Here is an 18,542-nt window from a genome sequence, read left to right as displayed (position 1 = left end):
GCAATAACATAATACAGATTAAAAGTGTATCATCTGAAGGGAAGTGCATTGTAGGTAGACCGTAAGGTGCAAGCACAAACAAGGTAGATTGTGAGGTCAAGAGTCCAACTCATAGTATAAGGGAACAGGTCAATAGTCTTATCACCGTGGGATAGAAGCCATGGTATGTAGGTTCAGGCTCCTGTATCTTCTGTCTGATGGGAGAGGGGAGAGGAGAGAAGAGAGAGTGAGCCGGGTGGGTCGGGTCTTTGATTATGTTGGCTGCTTCACCAAGGCAGTGAGAGGTAAAGAGAGAGTCCATGGAGGGGAGGCTGGTTTCCGTGATGCGCTGGGCTGTGTCCACAACTCTCTGCAGTTTCTTGCGGATGACAGAGCAGTCGCCATACCAAGCAGTGATGCATCCAGATATGATGCTTTCTATGGCGCATCGATAAAAGTTGAGTGTCAAAGAGGACATGACAAATTTCTTCAGCCTCCTGAGGAAGTAGAGGGGCGGGTGAGCTTTCTTGGCCGTGGCGGCTACGTGGTTGGACCAGGACATGCAATTGGTGATGTTCACTCCAAGGAACTTGAAGCTCTCAACCCTATCGACCTCAGCACCGTTGAAGTAGACAGGTGCATGTACACCACCCTCCTTCCTGAAGTCAATGACCAGCTCGTTTGTTTTGCTGACATTGAGGGAAAGGGTGATGTCATGACACAAGGTCACTAAGCTCTCTGTCTCCTTCCTGACTCATCATTATTTGAGATAAGGCCTATTATGGTGTATCATCTGAAAACTTGAAGTTGGAGTTAGAGCGGAAACTGGCCACGCAGTCATGAGTATTTTAGGACTGGAGTAGAAGTCTGAGGACGCAGCCTTTTTTGGGCACCAGTGTTGAGAATAATCGTGCTGGAGATGTTGCTGCCAATCCTCACTGATTGTGGTCTGCTGGTCAGAAGGTCCAGGATCCTGTTCGATCTGGATGCATCACGGCTTGGTATGGCAAGTATGATGTTGTTGGGATAACGGAGACATGGCTGCAGGGAGATCAGACTTGGGAAATGAATTTTCAAGGGTATACATGCTATCGTAAGGACAGGAAGGTGGGCAGAGGGGGTGGGATGGCCCTGTTGGTGAGGAATGAGATTCAGTCCCTTGCAAGAGGGGACATTGAATCAGGAGAAGTAGAGTCAGTGTGGATAGAACTGAGGAACTGTAAGGGCAAAAAGACCCTAATGGGTGTTATCTACAGGCCTCCGAACAGTGGCATGGATATTGGGTGCAAACTGAATAGTGAGTTAATGTTGGAATGTGGCAAGGGTAATGTCACAGTAGTTATGGGGGATTTCAATATGCAAGTGGACTGGGAAAATCAGGCTGGTACTGGACCCCAGGAAAGGAAGTTTATAGAGTGCCTCCGGGATGCATTCTTGGAGCAGCTGGTACGAGAACCGACCAGGGAGAGGGCTATTCTGGATTTAGTGCTGTGTAATGAGCAGGATTTGATAAGAGAACTCGAAGTAAAGGAGCCATTGGGAGGTAGTGACCATAACATGATAAGTTTTTATCTGCAATTGGAGAGGGAAAAGGGCAAATCAGAAGGGTCAATTTTGCAGTTGAGCAAAGGAGACTATGGAGCCATGAGGGTGGAGCTGGCTAAAGTTGACTGGGCGGGCATCCTGGCAGAATTGTCAGTGGAACAGCAATGGCAGGTATTCTTGGGAATAATGCACAAGGTGCAGGATCAGTTTATTCCCCAGAGAAGGAAAGACTCAAAGAGGGGAAAGGGGCCACCGTGGCTGACAAAGGAAGTCAGAGATAGTATTGCGTTAAAAAGGAAGAAGTATGGTCGAGCCAAGCTAAGTGGGAAGATAGAAGATTGGGAAATTTTTAAGGTGCAGCAGAATTTAACTAAAAAGGTAATTCGGGAAGAAAAAATGAGGTACGAAGGCAAGCTAGCCAGGAATATTCAGGAGGATAGCAAAAGCTTTTTTAGGTATGTGAAGGGAAAGAAGTTAATTAAGAACAATGTTGTGCCCTTGAAGACCGAATCAGGTGAAATTATTACGGGAAACAGGGAGATGGCAGTCGAATTTAATAAGTACTTTGGATCTGTCTTCACGGGGGAGGACGTAAGAAATCTCCCAGAGGTAAGGATGGACAAAAGGCAGAGGGTGACAGAGGAACTGAAGTGGATTGACATTAGGAAAGAAATGGCGATGGGTAGACTAATGGGGCTGAAGACTGACAAATCCCCAGGTCCCCAGGTCCAGAAAGGAGGTGGCTCTAGAAATTGTGGATGCATTGGTGATCATTTTCCCATGTTCCTGAGATTCGGGGACAGTTCCTGATGATTGGAGAATGGCTAATGTTATCCCACTTTTTAAGAAAGGAGGGAGGGAGAAAACGGGGAACTATCGTCCAGTTAGCCCAACATCTGTGGTGGGGAAGATGCTAGAGTCCAATATTAAGGATGAAATAGCGGCATATTTGGATACCAATAATAGGATTGGGTCGAGTCAACATGGATTTACCAAGGGCAAATCATGCTTGAGTAATCTACTGGAGTTTTTTGAGGATGTAACCAGGAAAATAGACGAGGGAGATTCAGTGGATGTTGTATACCTCGACTTTCAGAAGTGCCGCACAGGAGATTGGCGGGTAAAATTAGGGCTTATGGAATTGGGGGCGGGTATTAACATGGATAGAAAACTGGTTGGCGGATAGGAAGCAAAGGGTAGGGGTGAATAGATGTTTCTCAGAATGGCAGGCCGTGACTAGTGGGGTGCCACAGGGCTCGGTGCTGGGACCGCAGCTCTTTACGATCTATGTTGATGATTTAGATGAAGGCATTGTGAATAACATTAGCAAGTTTGCTGATGATACAAAGTTGGGTGGCAGTGCGGCATGTGTAGAGTAAGTTAGGAGAATTCAAGGTGATTTGGATAGGTTGGGTAAGTGGGCAGATACTTGGCAGATGAAGTTTAATGTGGATAAGTGTGAGGTTATCCACTTTGGGAGCAGGAACAGGAAGGCGGATTATTATCTGAATGGTGTGGGGTTAGGTAAGGGGGGAAATACAAAGGGATCTAGGAGTCCTTGTTCATCAGTCACTGAAAGTGAATGAGCAAATGCAGCAGGCAGTGATGAAGGCTAATGGAATGTTGGCCTGTATTCCAAGGGGAATTCTTTTGCATTTGTCCAGGGCCCTGGTGAGACCACTCCTGGAGTATTGTGTACAGTTTTGGTCTCCAGGGTTAAGGAAGGATATCCTGGCTATAGAGGGCGTGCAGCGTAGGTTTACGAGGTTAATTCTGGGGATGTCGGGACTGTCTTATGCTGAGAGGTTGGAGAGACTGGGATTGTACACGCTGGAATCGAGAAGATTGAGAGGGGATCTGATTGAAACATACAGGATTATTAAGGGATTGGACAAGATAGAGACAGGAAATACGTTCCAGATGTTGGGGAAGTCCAGGACCAGGGGGCATGATTTAAAAATAAGGGCTAGGCCATTTAGGACAGAGGGGAGGAAACACTTCTTCTCCCAGAGGGTTGTGAGTTTGTGGAATGCACTGCCTCAGAGGGCAGTGGAGGCCAATTCTCTGGGCACTTTCAGGAAGGAGCTAGATAGGTTTCTTATAAGTAGGGGAATCAAAGGATACGGGGACAAGGCAACAACAGGATATTTATTGTTGATGATCAGCCATGATCTCAAAATGACGGTGCAGACTCGAAGGGCCGAATGGTCTACTTCTGCTCCTATTGTCTATTGTCTAACTATTCTGCCCAGGAACACAAGAGGGAGGTGTTGAGTCACAGGTCTTGGAGTTTGGTGATGGGTTTGCTTGGAATTTTCGTGTTGAGGGGGGGGGGGTGTAGTCAATAAATAATAGTCTAACGCAGGTATCTTTACTGTCCAGATGATCCAGAGCTGAGGGTAGGGCAAGGGAGACTGTAGATCTGTTACGATGGTAAGTGAATTACGGTGGGTCAAGGTTGTCTGGGAGGCTGGAGTAGATGCGTGCCGTGACCAGCCTCTCAAAGCACTTCGTGATGGTGGATGTCAGAGCCACTGATTGGTAGTCATTAAGGCATACTACCTTGATTTCTGCGGTATCGGAATGATAGTGAGCTTCTTAAAACATGTGGGAACCTCATATTGAAGCAGGGAGAGATTAACTATATCGGCAAATACCCCCTCCAGCTGATCAAGATAAATTGCATCTACCATTCCCTGGACAACTTCCCCAGTTTCCTCTGTCTACACCAACAGTATGAGGGCAAGAGGATTGAGAGTTTCAAGTTCCTCGGAGTGAACATCACCAATAGTCCATCCTGGTCCAACCACAGAGAAGCCATGGCCATGAAAGTTCACCAGCACCTCTACTTCACGAGGCTCAAGAACAGCTGCTATCCTGCTGTTAAAGGACTTTGAACTGTTCCCTAGTACAATAAAATGGACTCTGGAACTCACAATCTACCTCATTATGACCTTGCAACTTATTGTCTACCTGCAGTGCACTTTCTCTGCAGCTGTGTCACTTTAGTCTGCATTCTGTATTGTTTTACCTTGTTCTACCTCAATGTACTGTCTGATGAATTGACCTGTACGAACAGAATGCAAGATAAGTTTTTCACTGCACTTCGGTACAAGTGACAATAATAAACCAATTCCAATTCAAGTTCAGTTAATCTGGATCCTGCTGTAATCTAGATAACCTTCTCCACTGTCCGCTATTCCACCAATTTCACTGTCATTTGCAAACATTTAACCATGCCTTCTACATTCTCTTCCAAATCGTTAATGCAGATGACCAATAACAGTGGACGCAGAACAGATCCTTGTGGTGCACCACTGGTCACAGGGCTCCAGTCTGAAAAACAACCCTCCACCACCACCACCCTCTGGCTCCTCCCACAAAGACAACTTTGTTTCCAATTGGCTCGCTCACCCTGGATCCCATGTGATATCACCTTCTGCACTGGCCTTCCTTGCGAGAACTTGTCAAAGGCCTTGCTAAAGTTCATGTGGACAATGTCTACCACCCTGTCCTCGTCAATCCTCTCTGTCACCTCTTCAAAAAACCCAGTCACATTTGTGACGTGGGATTTTCCACACACAGAGCCATGTTGATTGTCCCAAATCAGTCCTTGCCTTTCTTTCTTTTTCAAACTTTTTATTAGTTTCCAATTAATACAGATTAATATATAACATCAATGTTTGTACATGTAATACAAAGAGATCAGGAGAATAATCATGGCGTAGAAAATCATAAAGAAGCCTTTCCAAATGCTGGTAGATCCTGTCCCTCAGAAGCCTTCCAGTAACTTTCCCACCACTGATGTTAGGTTTCGCACCCTACAATTCCCTGGCTTGTCCTTGCAGCCCTTCTTAAATAACGACACAACATGAGCCACCCTCCAGTCTTCCAACACTTCATCTGTAGCTAAATCTGAGGCAAATATCTCTGCCAGGGTCCATGCATTTTCTTCCATAGTCCGAATGTCCGAGGATACACTTGATCAGGTCCCGGGGATTTATCCACCGTGATATTCCTTGACACCAGCAGCACTTTCTTGATTGTACTGTGGTTATGTTCCAAGACATCACTGTTCATTTCCCTTAATTCCTTTGCTTCCACGACCTTCTCCCTGGGAAACACAGATGAGTAATATTCATTTCAGACCGCACCCCCTCACCTCCCCGAGGATCCACATACAGACCACCACATTGATCCTTAAGGAGACCTATTCTCTCCCTTGTTTCTCTTTTGCTCTTAATATATGTGGAATCTCTCAGCATTGCCCTTAATCTTAACTTCCAGAGCTGTCACATTTTCATTTTGCCCTCCTGATTTCCCTCTTCATTGTACTCATATATCCACAAAAGTGTACACTACCACAGAGTGCCTGAGCTCCAGTCGGTGACAGGAGGGTGACGTTCAGGTATCCCGCTGTTGGAGCAACATTTCTCGATAATACAAAGGTGTTGTGAAAAGTCATTGATGCAGTCTCTCCCTTCTGATTGTACCTCTTCTGTTCAGTCCATTCCTCATACGGCCTTTATTATGCAAGTCTGGGAGTAATGATGACTTGCTGCAATTGTACAGGGTCTTGGTGAGTCCGCACCCAGAGGAAATTGGTTTTATATTGTCACATGCACTAAGCTACAGTAAAAAAGGTTGTTTTCCATGTCATCCATACGGATCATTTCATTACGACAGTGTATTGAGCAATAGCAGAATGCAGAATAAAGTGTTACGGTTACAGAGAAAGTGCAGTGCAGGCAGACAATAAGGTGCAAGGTCATAACGAGGTAGATGATGAGGTCAAGAATCAATCTTATCTAAAAAGTGGGCCATTCAACAATATAACAGTCGGATAGAAGCTGTCCATGGGCCTGGTGGTACGTACTTTCAGGCTTTTGTATCTTCTGCCTGATTGGGGGGGGGGGGGGGGGGGGGGGTAGAAGAGAGAATGTCCGGGGTGGGTGGGGTCTTTGATTATAGTGGCTGCTTTACAGAGGCAGCGGGAAGTATAGACAAGAGTTCGTGGAGGGTAGGCTGTTTTCTGTGATGTGCTGAGGTGTGTCCACAACTCTCTGTAGTTTCTTGCGGTCTCAGGCAGAGGAGTTGCCATACCAAGCCGTGATGCATCCAGACAGCGTGCTTTTTATGGTGCATTGATAAAAATTAGAGAGGATCAAACGGGACTTTGCAAATATCTTTCACCTCCTGAGGTAGAGACGCTGGTGAACTTTGATAGTCATGGCACCTATGTAGTTGGACCACGACAGGCTGTTGCTGGTGTTCACTCCTTGGAACCTGAAGATCTCAACCCTCTCGACCTCAGCAACATTGATGTAAATGGGAGCGTGTGCACCGACCCCCCTTCCTGAAATCAATGACCAGTTCTTTTGTTTTGCTGACATTGAGGGAAAGGTTGTTGTCATGACACCATGTCAGAGGCTCTCCATCTCCTTCCTCAACTCTGACAATTTTTTGAGATTCGGACCACTCCAGTGGTGTCAACTGCTGATGTGAAGATGGAGTTAGAGCAGAATCTGATCACGCAGTCGTGAGGATACAGGTAGTAGAGTAGGGACTGAGAACACAGCCTGTGGGGCACCAGTGTTCAGGATAATCGTGGAGGGGATGTTGCTGCCTATCCTCACTGATTGTGGTCTGTTGATCAGAAAGTCAAGGATCCAGTTGCAAAGGGAGCTGTTGAGTCCCAGATCCAGGAATTTGGAGATGTGTTTACTGTGTACAGTTCGGTCCCCCGAACTAAAAAGGACATAGCAGCATTGGAGGCAGCCGGAAGGAGATTCACCAGGCTCATTCCTGGGGTGAGAGGGTTTTCCTATCAAGAGAGGCTGGACGGATTGGGTATGTGTTCCATGGAGCTTAGAAGAATGAGGGGTGACCTTACTCAAAAATAAAAGATCGAAAGAAGCTTGCCGGGTAGATGTTGGGATGTTCTCACGAGTGAGAGGGTCACGGACAAGGGGACATAGTTATAAGTTAAGGGGCCGGTCATTTAAAACCGAGGTGTGTAGAAATTTCTTCCCTCAGATGGTGCTGGATCTCTGGAATTATCTGCCTCTGAGGGTGGTAGAGGCCTGATTATTGGATGGATTTATGGTGGCGATCGAAATATATTTGTAAGAGCGAGGAAATGAGGGTAACGGGGAACTGGCACAGAAGAGGACGATGCCAGAATAGATCAGTCATGGTCATATTGAATGAAGGGCCTGTTCATGTGCTGTACTGTTCTATGTTCCATGTTCCATGTCTCGAAGAATGAGCAGAGATCTCAGGGAAACAAAATTCTTTCAGGGCTCAACAGGCAGGATGCAGGGAGGATGTTTCCCCTGTCTGAGGAGTCGAGAGTCAGGGGTCACTGTCTCAGAATGGGGTGTTCCCTCAGAGGATGGTGTATCTTTGGAATTCTCTGCACCGGAGGGCTGTGGGGCCTCAGTCATTTAGTTCATTTAAAGTCACAGAGTCACAGTCGTACAACAGATAAATGGTCCCTTCAACCCACCACGTCTGTGTCGACCCATTTCCCCACCCAAACTCTCCCCAGAACTGAAGTCCTCCGATCCAGACAACATCCTGGGGAATCTCCTCTGCACTCTCTCCAGCACAACCACACCCTTCCCACAGTGTGACGAGGAGAACTGGACACAATACACCGGGTGTGACCTAACCAGTGTTTTGTAAAGTTGCATCATGACGTCCCAACTCCTACATTCTGAACCCTGACCTATGAAGGCTGGAATGTCATAGAGTCACAGAGCGATACAGCATGGAAACCGGCCCTTCGGCCCAATTCATCCATGCCAACCAAGGTGCCCAGCTGAGCTGGTCCCATGTGTCTGCATTGGGCCCAAATCCTTCCAAACCTTGCCTGTCATCATTTCTCTGCCCCAGGCCTCTTCTGTGCCGGTTCCACAGAGCCCCCAGTTCTCCAATGTTACAAAAGATTGTCCACCTCAATTTCTACCACATTACAGAGGAGGAGGTGCTGGAGGTTTTCAAATGCAGAAAGGTAGGTAAATCCCCAGGGCCTGATCAAGTGTATTGGAGGATATTGTGGGAAGCTCGGGAAGAATTTGCAGTGTTCCTTGTGGAGATATTTGTATCATCGATATCTACGGGTGAGTTTCCAGAAGACTGGAGGGTGACTCGTGTTGTGCCTTTATTGAAGAAAGGCTGCAAGGAAAAGCCTGGGAAGTACAGTGTGGTCAGCCTAACATCGGTGGTGGGGACGGGAATAGAGGGGATTCTGATAGACGGGATCCACGTGGACTGGGAAATGTGAGGACCGATTCGGGATAGTCAGCATGGCTCTCTGCATGGGAAATCCTGCTTCTTGAACTTGGTTGATTTTTTTGAAGATGTGACAAAGAAGGTGGATGAAGGAAGTGCAGTAGACGTTGTCTACATGGACTTTAGCAAGGCCTTTGTCAAGGTACCCCATGGTAGGCGAGTCCGGAAAGTTAGATCACATGGGATCCAGGGCGAGCTGGCCAATTGGATACAAAATTGGCCTGGTGGTCGGAGACAGTGGGTTGTGGTGGAGCATTGTTTTTCTGACTGGAGGCCTGAGGCCTGAGACCAGCGGTGTGCTACAGGGATCGGTGCTGGGTCCGCTGCTGTTCATCATTCAGCATGGTTCATACGTTTGTGGATGAGACTAAAATTGGTGGTATGGTGGACAGTGACGAGGGTTATTGTGATTACAACGGGACCTTGATCAACTGGGCCAGTGGGCCGAGGAATGACAAATGGGGTTTAATTCAGAGAAACGTGGGGTATTTCATTTTGGGAAGACAAAGCAGGGCAGGACTTACACAGCAATTGGTAGGGCCCTGGAGAGTGTTGTAGAAAAGAGACACCGAATGGCGCAGGTACATAGTTCCTTGAAAGTGGCGACACAGTTAGACAGAGTGATGAAGAAGGCGTTCAGCACGCTTGCCTTCATCGGTCAGAATACTGAGTACAGGAGCTGGGACATCCCGTTACAGCGGTACAAGACATTGGTCAGGCCACAATCGGAGTCCTGTGTACAGTTCCGGTTACCTTGCTGCAGGAAGGATGTCATTGAACTGGAGAGGGTGCAAAACAGATTTCCGAGGATGTTTCCGGGACTGGAGGGCTTGGGTTATAAGGTGAGGCTGGATAGGCTGCGACTTGTTTCCCTGGAGGGCAGGAGGTTGCCAGAGGAAACTGTAGAGGTGGGTACAGTTACAAAGTTTGGAAAGACATTTGGACACTTACATAGAGAGGAAAGGTTTAAAGTGATAAAGGGCCAAACCCAAGAAGTTCAGGGCAACTTGGTCTGTGCAGACGAGTTGGGCCGAAGAGCCTCTTTCGGTGCTGCACAGCTCTCTGATTCCATGATCTCCACTTTAAATATCTCCAGTAACCACTCAGCCCAATCCCCTCCCCTCCCATCTGCCTCCGTCTCCACCATCTCCCAGCAAGAGCTCTCGTTACCCCACCCCACCTCTCCATCCCCACCCACAGTCTCTCCACCCTCCTCACTCTCCCCACTCGCTCTCCCCGTCCCCACGTCACTGCCCGACCGCCTCCCGACAATCCCGGGAAGCTCCCTTTCCACTGACATCTTTTACAAACCCACTGACTCCCACGGTTACCCTGGAGACACCTCTTCCCACCCTGTCACTTGTAAGGATGTCATTCCCTTCTCTCAGTTCCTCCGTCTCCGCCTCATCTGTTCCCATGATGAGGTTTTCCACTCCAGGACATCCGAGATCTCCTCTGTTTTCAGAAAACGGGGTTTCCCCTTCACCACCATCAACGCAGCCCTCACCCGCATCTCCTCCGTTTCCCGCACGTCTGACCCCCGCCCCCCGACATAACAGGGACAGGGTTCCCCTTGTCCTCACCGACCACCCCGAGCCTCTGCTTCCAGCATAAAATTCCCCGCAACATCCACCATCTTCAACGGGATCCCACCACCAGGCCCATCTTCCCCTCCCCTCCCCTCTCCACTTTCCTCAAGGATCGCTCTCTCCGCGACTCCCCTGTCCGCTCGTCCCTCCCCACTGATCCCCCTCCAGGCACTTATCCCTGCAACCATCCCAAATGTTACACCTGCCCCTACACCTCCTTCCTCGCCACCATTCAGGGCCCTGAACAGTCATTCCAGGTGAGGCAGCGCTTCACATGTGAATCCATCGTGGTCGTTTATTGTATCTGGTGCTCCGGGTGCGGCCTCCTCTACATCGGTGGGACCCGACGCAGATTGAGGGATCGCTTTGTCGAACACCTTCGCTCCGTCCGCCGGAACAGTCAGGATCTCCCGGTGACCAGACATTTCGATTCCACTTCCCATTCCCACACTGACATGTCTGTCCACGGCCTCCTCTACTGCCACGTTGAGGACAGACGCGGATCAGAGGAACACTTCATATTCCGCCTTGGCCGTCTCCAACTTGCGGTAACCACTCCCCTCTACCCCCGTCCTTTGATTTCCCTTCTCCCTCTGGCCCCATTATCCCTTCTCTTTCCCCTGCCCCGCCCCCACGACCTGCCCCTCACCCACACCTTCCTCCCTCTGGTTCCCCACCTCCTTCCCTTTATTCCATGGTCCACTGTCCTCTCCGATCGGATTCCACCTTCTTCAGCCCTTTGCCTCTTCAGCCGGTCACCTCCCAGCTTCTCACATCATTCCCACTTCCCCCTCCCCACCCACCTCCCTTCCCCCCTCACCTGGACTCACCGATCACCCGCCAGCTCCTCCCCCTCCCCCACCCTTTTATTCCGGCTTCTCCCCTCCCTTTCCAGTCCTGATGAAGGGTCTCGGCCCGAAACGTCGACTGTTTATTTCCCCTCCACAGACGCTGCCTGACCCGCTGAGTTCCTGCAGCGTTTTGTGTGTGAAACTCCCCGCTCCGTCCCGGAGAAAATCCCGGGAAGAAGTTTGTTGTCCATCCGGTGTAGTTGAGTGAATCCCCGGGAAAGGTTTGTGTTCTGCCGCCGGACTGTCCCTGAGGCCGAGCGGCCTCTCCCCTGGTGCCGGGTCCGCGCTGCCCAAGTCTTCCCCCCCAACCCCCGGAGACTCTCTAATTCTCTGCTTCTCCCCCAAGTCTCCGTGACCCTGGATGTGGGAACGGCTCATCCGCGGCTCGAGGTGTCTGAGGATCGGAGGAGTGTGAGACGGACCCGGACCCGGAGGAGTCTCCCCGACACCAGGAAGAGGTTCACAGTCGGGGCCCGTGTGCTGGGATCGGAGGGATTCACATCGGGGAGACGTTACTGGGAGGTGGAGGTGGCGGGGAATCGGAGCTGGAGTTTGGGAGTTGCCGCAGAGTCTGTGGAGAGGAAGAGATGGGTCGGACTGATCCCGGAGAACGGATTCTGGACCATCGGGCGGGATGGTCACGGTCTTTGTGTGAACACCTCCACTCCATCCCGTCTCCCTGCCGGTCCCATCCCCGGGAGGGTGGGAGTTTATCTCAGTTACGGGTCCGGGACAGTTTCATTTTACAGCGCAGACACCAAGTCCCATCTCCACACCTTCACTGGGAATAAATTCACGGAGAAACTTTATCCTTTGTTCTGGACTTGGGATGAAAACCAGTGGCTGAGAATCTGCTCCGGTTCCGCTCCGGGTCTGTAACCCGGACGGGTCCCGGGACCGGCGTCAGGAGGAAGTCAGTGTAAATATAAATATGGGGAGAGTGAAATAAAAACGAATTGACATTAGAACTGTCGACCCATTAATTTTAACGCGTTAACTGCATCCGGCAGCGGAACAGAAATACTTTTGTGAAAATACAAAGATTGAGCCGCGGGCGGCGGCTTCCCCGGGTCCTAAAGTCCACTGGATTAGTCCAGAGGTGGTGCTGACTGGAAGGGAGGGAGGTAAAGTTGTGACGGGGGGAGGTGTCAATAGGAGGGTGGGGGTGAAATGCGAAATGACCAGAAGTGAGAGAAAGAAAGCTGAATGCTGGGAGTGTGAGATACAATCATCTGTCTCAATTCATTGTCGATCACCGAGGGCTGTAACGTGCCCAGTCAGAAGATGGGGCGCTGTTCCCCGAGCTTTGTCGATGTTCGTTGGAAAAGTGCAGGAGACCAAAGGCAGAATTCAGCCTGAGAGTGGGATGGGGAATCAAAGTGACAGCAGCTGGAGGCTCAGTTCCCCCGTGTGGACCGAACGGGAGTGTTCTGGAAGGTTGAAGTGGTGAACGAGGGCAGGAAACAGCACCAATACAGACATGATGTCCCTGAGAAAGAGGTGAGGGAGGGGTCTGGCTGCGACTGAAACAAGAAATGTTCCACGTATCCTACAGAGAGGCCGGCAGAGCCTGGATCCCAACCGGTTGCCACATGGAACCAATAATTCGGATTTGCACTCATTTTTTATGAAATCTGTTCCAAAGGAAATGAATCTATCGGTGACGTCTGATGGAACTGATTCCAACGCTGCCTGACCGGCTGCGTATTTCAAGCATTTTCTGTTCGTTTTATTTAGTTTTCCAGCATCTACTTTTACTGAAATGAATCTGATGTTCCACCATTCTGGAAACAATACGGCAGTTAGTTCATCGTTGCTCATGAAGAGCTGGTCAGTGACTTCTTGAAAGGGGGCGGTGTACATTCACCTGTCTACATCAATGGTGCTGAGGTCGAGAGGGTTGAGAGCTTCAAGTTCCTTGGAGTGAACATCACCAATAGCGTGTCCTGTTCCAACCACGCAGACGCCACGACCAAGAAAGCTCACCAGCGCCTCTACTTCCTCAGGAGTTTAAAGATATTTGGTGTGTCTCCATCGACCCTCTCCAATATCTATTGATGCACAAGAGAAAGCCTCCTTTCTGGATGCATCACAGCTTGGTACGGCAACTGTTCTGCCTGGAACCGCAAGAAACTGCAAAGAGTGTGGACACAGCCCAGTGCATCATGGAAACCAGCCTCCCCTCCAGGCACTCTCTGTCTATGCATTTTGCTGCCTTGGTGAAGTAGTCAACATCATCAAAGACCCCACAACCCGCGATATTCTCTCTTCTCCCCTCTCCCATCCGGCAGAAGATACAGGAGCCTGAGGGCACATAACACCAGGCTCAAGGACAGGTTCTATCCCACGGTTATAAGACTATTCAACGTTCCCTTATACGATAAGATGGACTCTTGGCATCTCAATCTACCTTGTTATGACTTTGTCCCTTATTGTCGATCTGCAATGCACTTCCCTGTAGCTGTGACATTTCACTCTGTATTCTGTTATTGTTTTTCCCCTGTACTATCTTAATGCACTGTGTAATGAATTGACCTGTATAAACGGTATGCAAAACATCTTTTTCACTGTACCTCGGTACAAGTGACAATAGTAAACAAATGCCAATACCAATAATGCCCTGAATTCAGGGAGACACAACAGACTGCAGATGGTGTAACGTGGAGAAACAAAAAGTGCTGGCAGACCTCAGTGGTCAAAAATGCAGAGTCCTGATGCAGAGTCTCGACTCAAAACGTCGACCGTCCCGCAGAATGACCCGCTGATTTCATCCAGCAGTATATTTTTTCCTGCTGAATTCAGGGAAACTGTCCAATCCAACTGATGGATGTGAGAAAGTTCCGTCATCGCAGTTCCGCTTTCAACCAGGAGATGGGATGGCGGGTACCCAAAGATCTGTGCAGTTTCACGGCGCAGGATTCCCACCTGCTGCTGGCAACCGGTACTGAAGGACGAGCAGGAACAGAAAATGCTGTCTCGGCTGGGACGGGCGGACGAAGATATTGTACACGGAATGTGGGCATCGCCAGCAAGTCCAACATTTAATGCCCATCGACTGCCCTTGAGAAGGTGAAGATTTGCTACTTCAGCCGCTGCAGTCCGTGTGGTGAAGGAGCTCTCACAGTGCTGCGAGACAGAGAGATTTGGACCCAACAATGAAAGAACGGCAGAATTATTCACCAGTAAGTACAGTTACCCGGGGAGAGGGAACCGGGAGCAGAGAAAATGAACAGATTCCGATGCTCGAGGCCTTCACCGACCTGGGGGCAGCAGCGGTGACAGGATCGCAACCCATGGTGGTGAGGGGAAAGGAGGGACAGCGAGCTGGAGACACGAGAGACGCAGGTTCTGGAATCTGGAGCAACAAAATGCTGGAGGAACTCAGCAGGTCAGGCAGCCGATGCGGAGGGAAATGGACAGTCTCCGTTCCCCTCTGGGAGTTCTGGCTGGCGATGCCCACATTCCGTCAACAATAAATGTCCCAGCGGAGAGTTGCAGCGTTTTGTGTTCCTGCTCCTCCTGCAGTACCGGTTCCCAGCAGCAGGAGGGGATCCTGCGCCGTGAAACTGCGCAGATCTTTGGGCCGCTCGCCATCCCCACCGTCTGGTTGAAAGCGGAACTGCAATGAAATGAACTTCCTCACATCCGTGAGTTGCATTGACGGTTTCTCGGAATTCAGGGCACGAACAACGATGAACCAACTGCCGTGAATTTTTACGTTACAGCAGAACACCGGATTCATTTCAGGAAAAAAAAAGCAAATGCTGGAAAATCGAAGAAAGCACCAGAAAACGATCGAAATACGCAGCCGGTCAGGCAGCTTGGAATTAATCCGGTGAGACGTCACCGACGTGGAAAGCGAACTCCGCTTCTCTCCCCACAGATCCTGCCTGACCCGCTGCGTGTTTCCACATTCCCTGTTTTCACAACAGTCTCATTTTCTTCGGAACAGATCTGATGTAAAATGAGTCCGGAACCCACTCTTCCCTTCCCTTTCTCCAGTTCTCTGTCTCCATGTCATGGAAAACGCGAGTGACCAAAGTCCATGACAAGCCCGCGGTCTCCCTCGGCTGCTTTGACTGCGCTTCCTCCTACCCCGCTTCCTGTCAGGACTCCATTCCATTCTCCCGGGATTTCCGGCCCTGTTGCATCTTTTCTGACGGCACCTTCCCCACCAGTGCCCGCGGCGTGTCCTCCTTTCCCTCATCCCTGCTCCCCCGTCCACTCAAACACATCTCTTCTTCGCTCTCCCCAACCCCGCAACATCCACTCACCCAGAGCAAGGACAGGATTCCCCCTTCCTCGCCTTCCACCCCACCACAGTCATGATCCGCCACAGATGCTGCCTGACACGCTGAGTTCTTCCAGCGTTTTGTTTGTTGCTCCACATTCCGGCATCTGCAGTCTCTTGTGTCTCCGCCAGATTTAATTCCTTGGAACTGAACGTCTGGCGCTGTGAAATAACTTGAGGTGAAAAAATGATGAGTGATCTCGCCAGAGTAAATAGGAAGGACCCGTGTCCCATAGCAGAGGGGTTGTAAACCAGGGGCAGAGATTTAAAGTAATTGTCAGAATGATAACAGAGGAGAGAGGAAAATGTCTTCACCTGGTGAGGGAGGGTCGGGAACTCACTGCCTGAGAGGGGTGGGGGGAGACGCACAAACCCTCATCAGTTAAACAGTTCCCTGATGTGTACTTGAAGAACCGTGACATGGAGGGTTCCCAGGTACCGAGGGTGGCGACACATGATGGCCTGTGGAGACATGTGGAACTTTTGTAAACAAAGGGACATTTCTGGGGATAGGAGCAGCACTGATGATTGATCTGGGTTCTGTACATCTCATTTAACGGGTACATTCACTGCACTGTCCCAAACACCAGCACTGTTGTGGCTGGCACAGTGTTACAGTGATTACAGCGGCTGCCTCCCAGCTCCAGCGACCTGGATTCGATTCTGACCTCCGGTTCTGCCTGTGTGGAGTCTGTACATTTTCCCTGCGGATTCCTCCCCCCCTCCCCCCCCCCCCCCCCCCCCCCCCCACCATGTCCTGCGGGTTCCTCCCACATCCCAAAGACGTGTGGGTCGGTGGGTTAATTGGCTACTCTAAATTGCCCCACTGTGGGTCAGTGTGGGGATGGCGGGAAGGGGGAATTGGGTGGGGGGAGTCGATGGATAAGAGTGAGCGGGGGATGGGACCGATGGGAATGCAGTGAGAGTCTGGAGAGACTTAATGGGCAGATTGGCTTTTTATATTTAAGCAAATATGAGTAAAGAGCTTTACCTGAAGGAATTTAATTCCCACTTGAGCCGGGCGGGTTCACGGGTTGTGTAACATTACAAGGCTGAGCTGCCTTAACCCCGGGTTTTTAACCGGGTTAGAAACATAAGGAGCGAAATCCAGTTGGAACTGGTGATCTCCCGGCAGCAACTGGAAGCTGGGGTGCGGTGGTGGGGCAGCGATGCAGTTATCGAGCGAGGAATCCAGTGGCCTGACTCACAATCCAGAGACACAAATTCAAATCTTTTCACAGAACCTGGTACATTTAATCACTTCATTTAAAAAAAAATACAACTTATCTGGAAAAACGTAATCAAATTATATTAATAATCATGTTAAATTCTGTTTGTTAAGATTTGTATCTTAACTGATGAAGTCAGTGACCGATTAGGACAACGAGGACACGTTGTCGTTATTTTGTGGTGTGAGTTGTGTTCAAATTATGTTGCCTTGTTTTGTCGTGTCTGTGATGTACTGCGCTGCTGCTGCAGAAAGCTAATTTTCATGCCATTTATGCCCTGAGTGTGTATACCTATGACAATAAACTTTAACTTGAGTGATTAAAATTGATATTGGTGCAGCTCACTATTCCTATGTGAACGGCCGAGAAGAGTGAAAATGCCTTCCAACCAATCAGCTTGTTATACTGGCTAACTCCCCTCTATCTCCCCTCCAGATGAAGGGTCTTGACCCGAAAGGTCGACTGTCCATTTCCCGCCGCAGATGCTGCCTGACCCGCTGATTTCCTCCAGCATCTTATGTCTTGCTCCAGACTCCAGCAGTTGAAGTCTCTTGTGTTTCACATCCGTGAGCACACCAATGCCTCAACTTTCTTAGAAGCTGAGGGAAATTTGGCATGTCCAGTACTCGAACTTCGACAGATGCTCTGTTGAAAGTATCTTGATTGGTTGCATCACGGGCCTGTTCGGCAATTCCAATCAACAGGAACGCAATATGCTGCAGAGAGTAGCGGACGCAACCCGGTCCATCACGGGCACAGCCCTCCCCACCACTGACAGCATCTACAGGAGGCGCTGCCTCAAGAAGGCGGCATCTATCCTTGAGGATCCCCACCATCTTGGACGTGCCCTCTGCTCGCTGCTGCCGTCAACAGGAGGTACAGAAGCCTGAAGTTCCACACCACCACGCTACATTCCTACAACTGTCAGGTTCCTGATCCTGCCTGTACAACCGTACCCCTACCTCGCCAAACGGGACACTGCGAACCACCTCTTGTACTATCATGGACACGTCTTCGATTGTGCACAATTCTGTTTTGCACTATTTATTTTTGCACAGTCTTTTTCCCACTGTATGGTATAATTTTATGTAATAATTAATATATATAATCCATATTCTGTATGTTGTCTGCACCTACATGCCTATGATGATGCTGCAAGCAAGTTTTTCAGTGGACTGTGCCTCTCCGTACTTGTGTATGTAACAATAAACTTGTCTTGACCTGTATTGGCGGAGTCCCTGAAATCATTAGCGAAAAATAAACTGCTGCAAGTACTCAGTTGGTCAAGCAGCATCTGTGGAGAAGAAGGGAGGATCAAATTTTCGGGTTGAGACCCTGCATCAGGACGAAATGATGCAAGACTACCAGTTTCAAGCCTCTGCGGTCCCTTGTGTGTCCCTGAATTCAGGGCATAAAGACCGATGAACCAACGGCCGGAATTTTTGACAGAATAGCGAAGCATCAGATACGTTTAAAAAATGCAGATGCTCGAAGAACTAAAATATTAACTGAATATGTTTCAAATACGCAGCAGGTCAGAGAAAGTTGGAATCAAGACGAAGACACAAGAGACCGCAGACTATGAATCTGGAGCAACAGGCAAAATGCTGGAGGAACTCAGCGGGTCAGGCAGCATCCGTCCCGTCAGGTCGACAGTCGACTGTTCATTTCCCTCCACAGATGCTGCCTGACTCGCTGAGTCCCTCTAGTATTTGTTTGTTGCTAACGTTAGAATCAATTCCGTCAGAGGTTATCGACTCAG

The 18,542-nt window shown here is 49.5% G+C and overlaps 1 protein-coding gene across 1 annotated transcript in view; it reads left to right on the top strand.

Moving 5' to 3' along the window:
* The window catches only part of LOC127586011 (zinc-binding protein A33-like), an 18,482-nt gene extending 5,545 nt beyond the window's left edge, over positions 1–12,937 (top strand). The window contains exon 6 of the mRNA XM_052043780.1: positions 11,607–12,937. Within this exon, the coding sequence (XP_051899740.1) occupies positions 11,607–12,139 (533 nt within the window). The 3' untranslated portion in view covers positions 12,140–12,937. The remainder of the gene's footprint in view (positions 1–11,606) is intronic.
* Positions 12,938–18,542: the final 5,605 nt, after the last annotated feature.

Source organism: Pristis pectinata, chromosome 34, assembly GCF_009764475.1.
Source record: "Pristis pectinata isolate sPriPec2 chromosome 34, sPriPec2.1.pri, whole genome shotgun sequence".
In the NCBI taxonomy this organism is placed as follows: Eukaryota; Metazoa; Chordata; class Chondrichthyes; order Rhinopristiformes; family Pristidae; genus Pristis; species Pristis pectinata.
The sequence above is the reverse complement of the archived record's forward strand: the minus strand, read 5'-3'. Positions and strand labels throughout refer to the sequence as shown.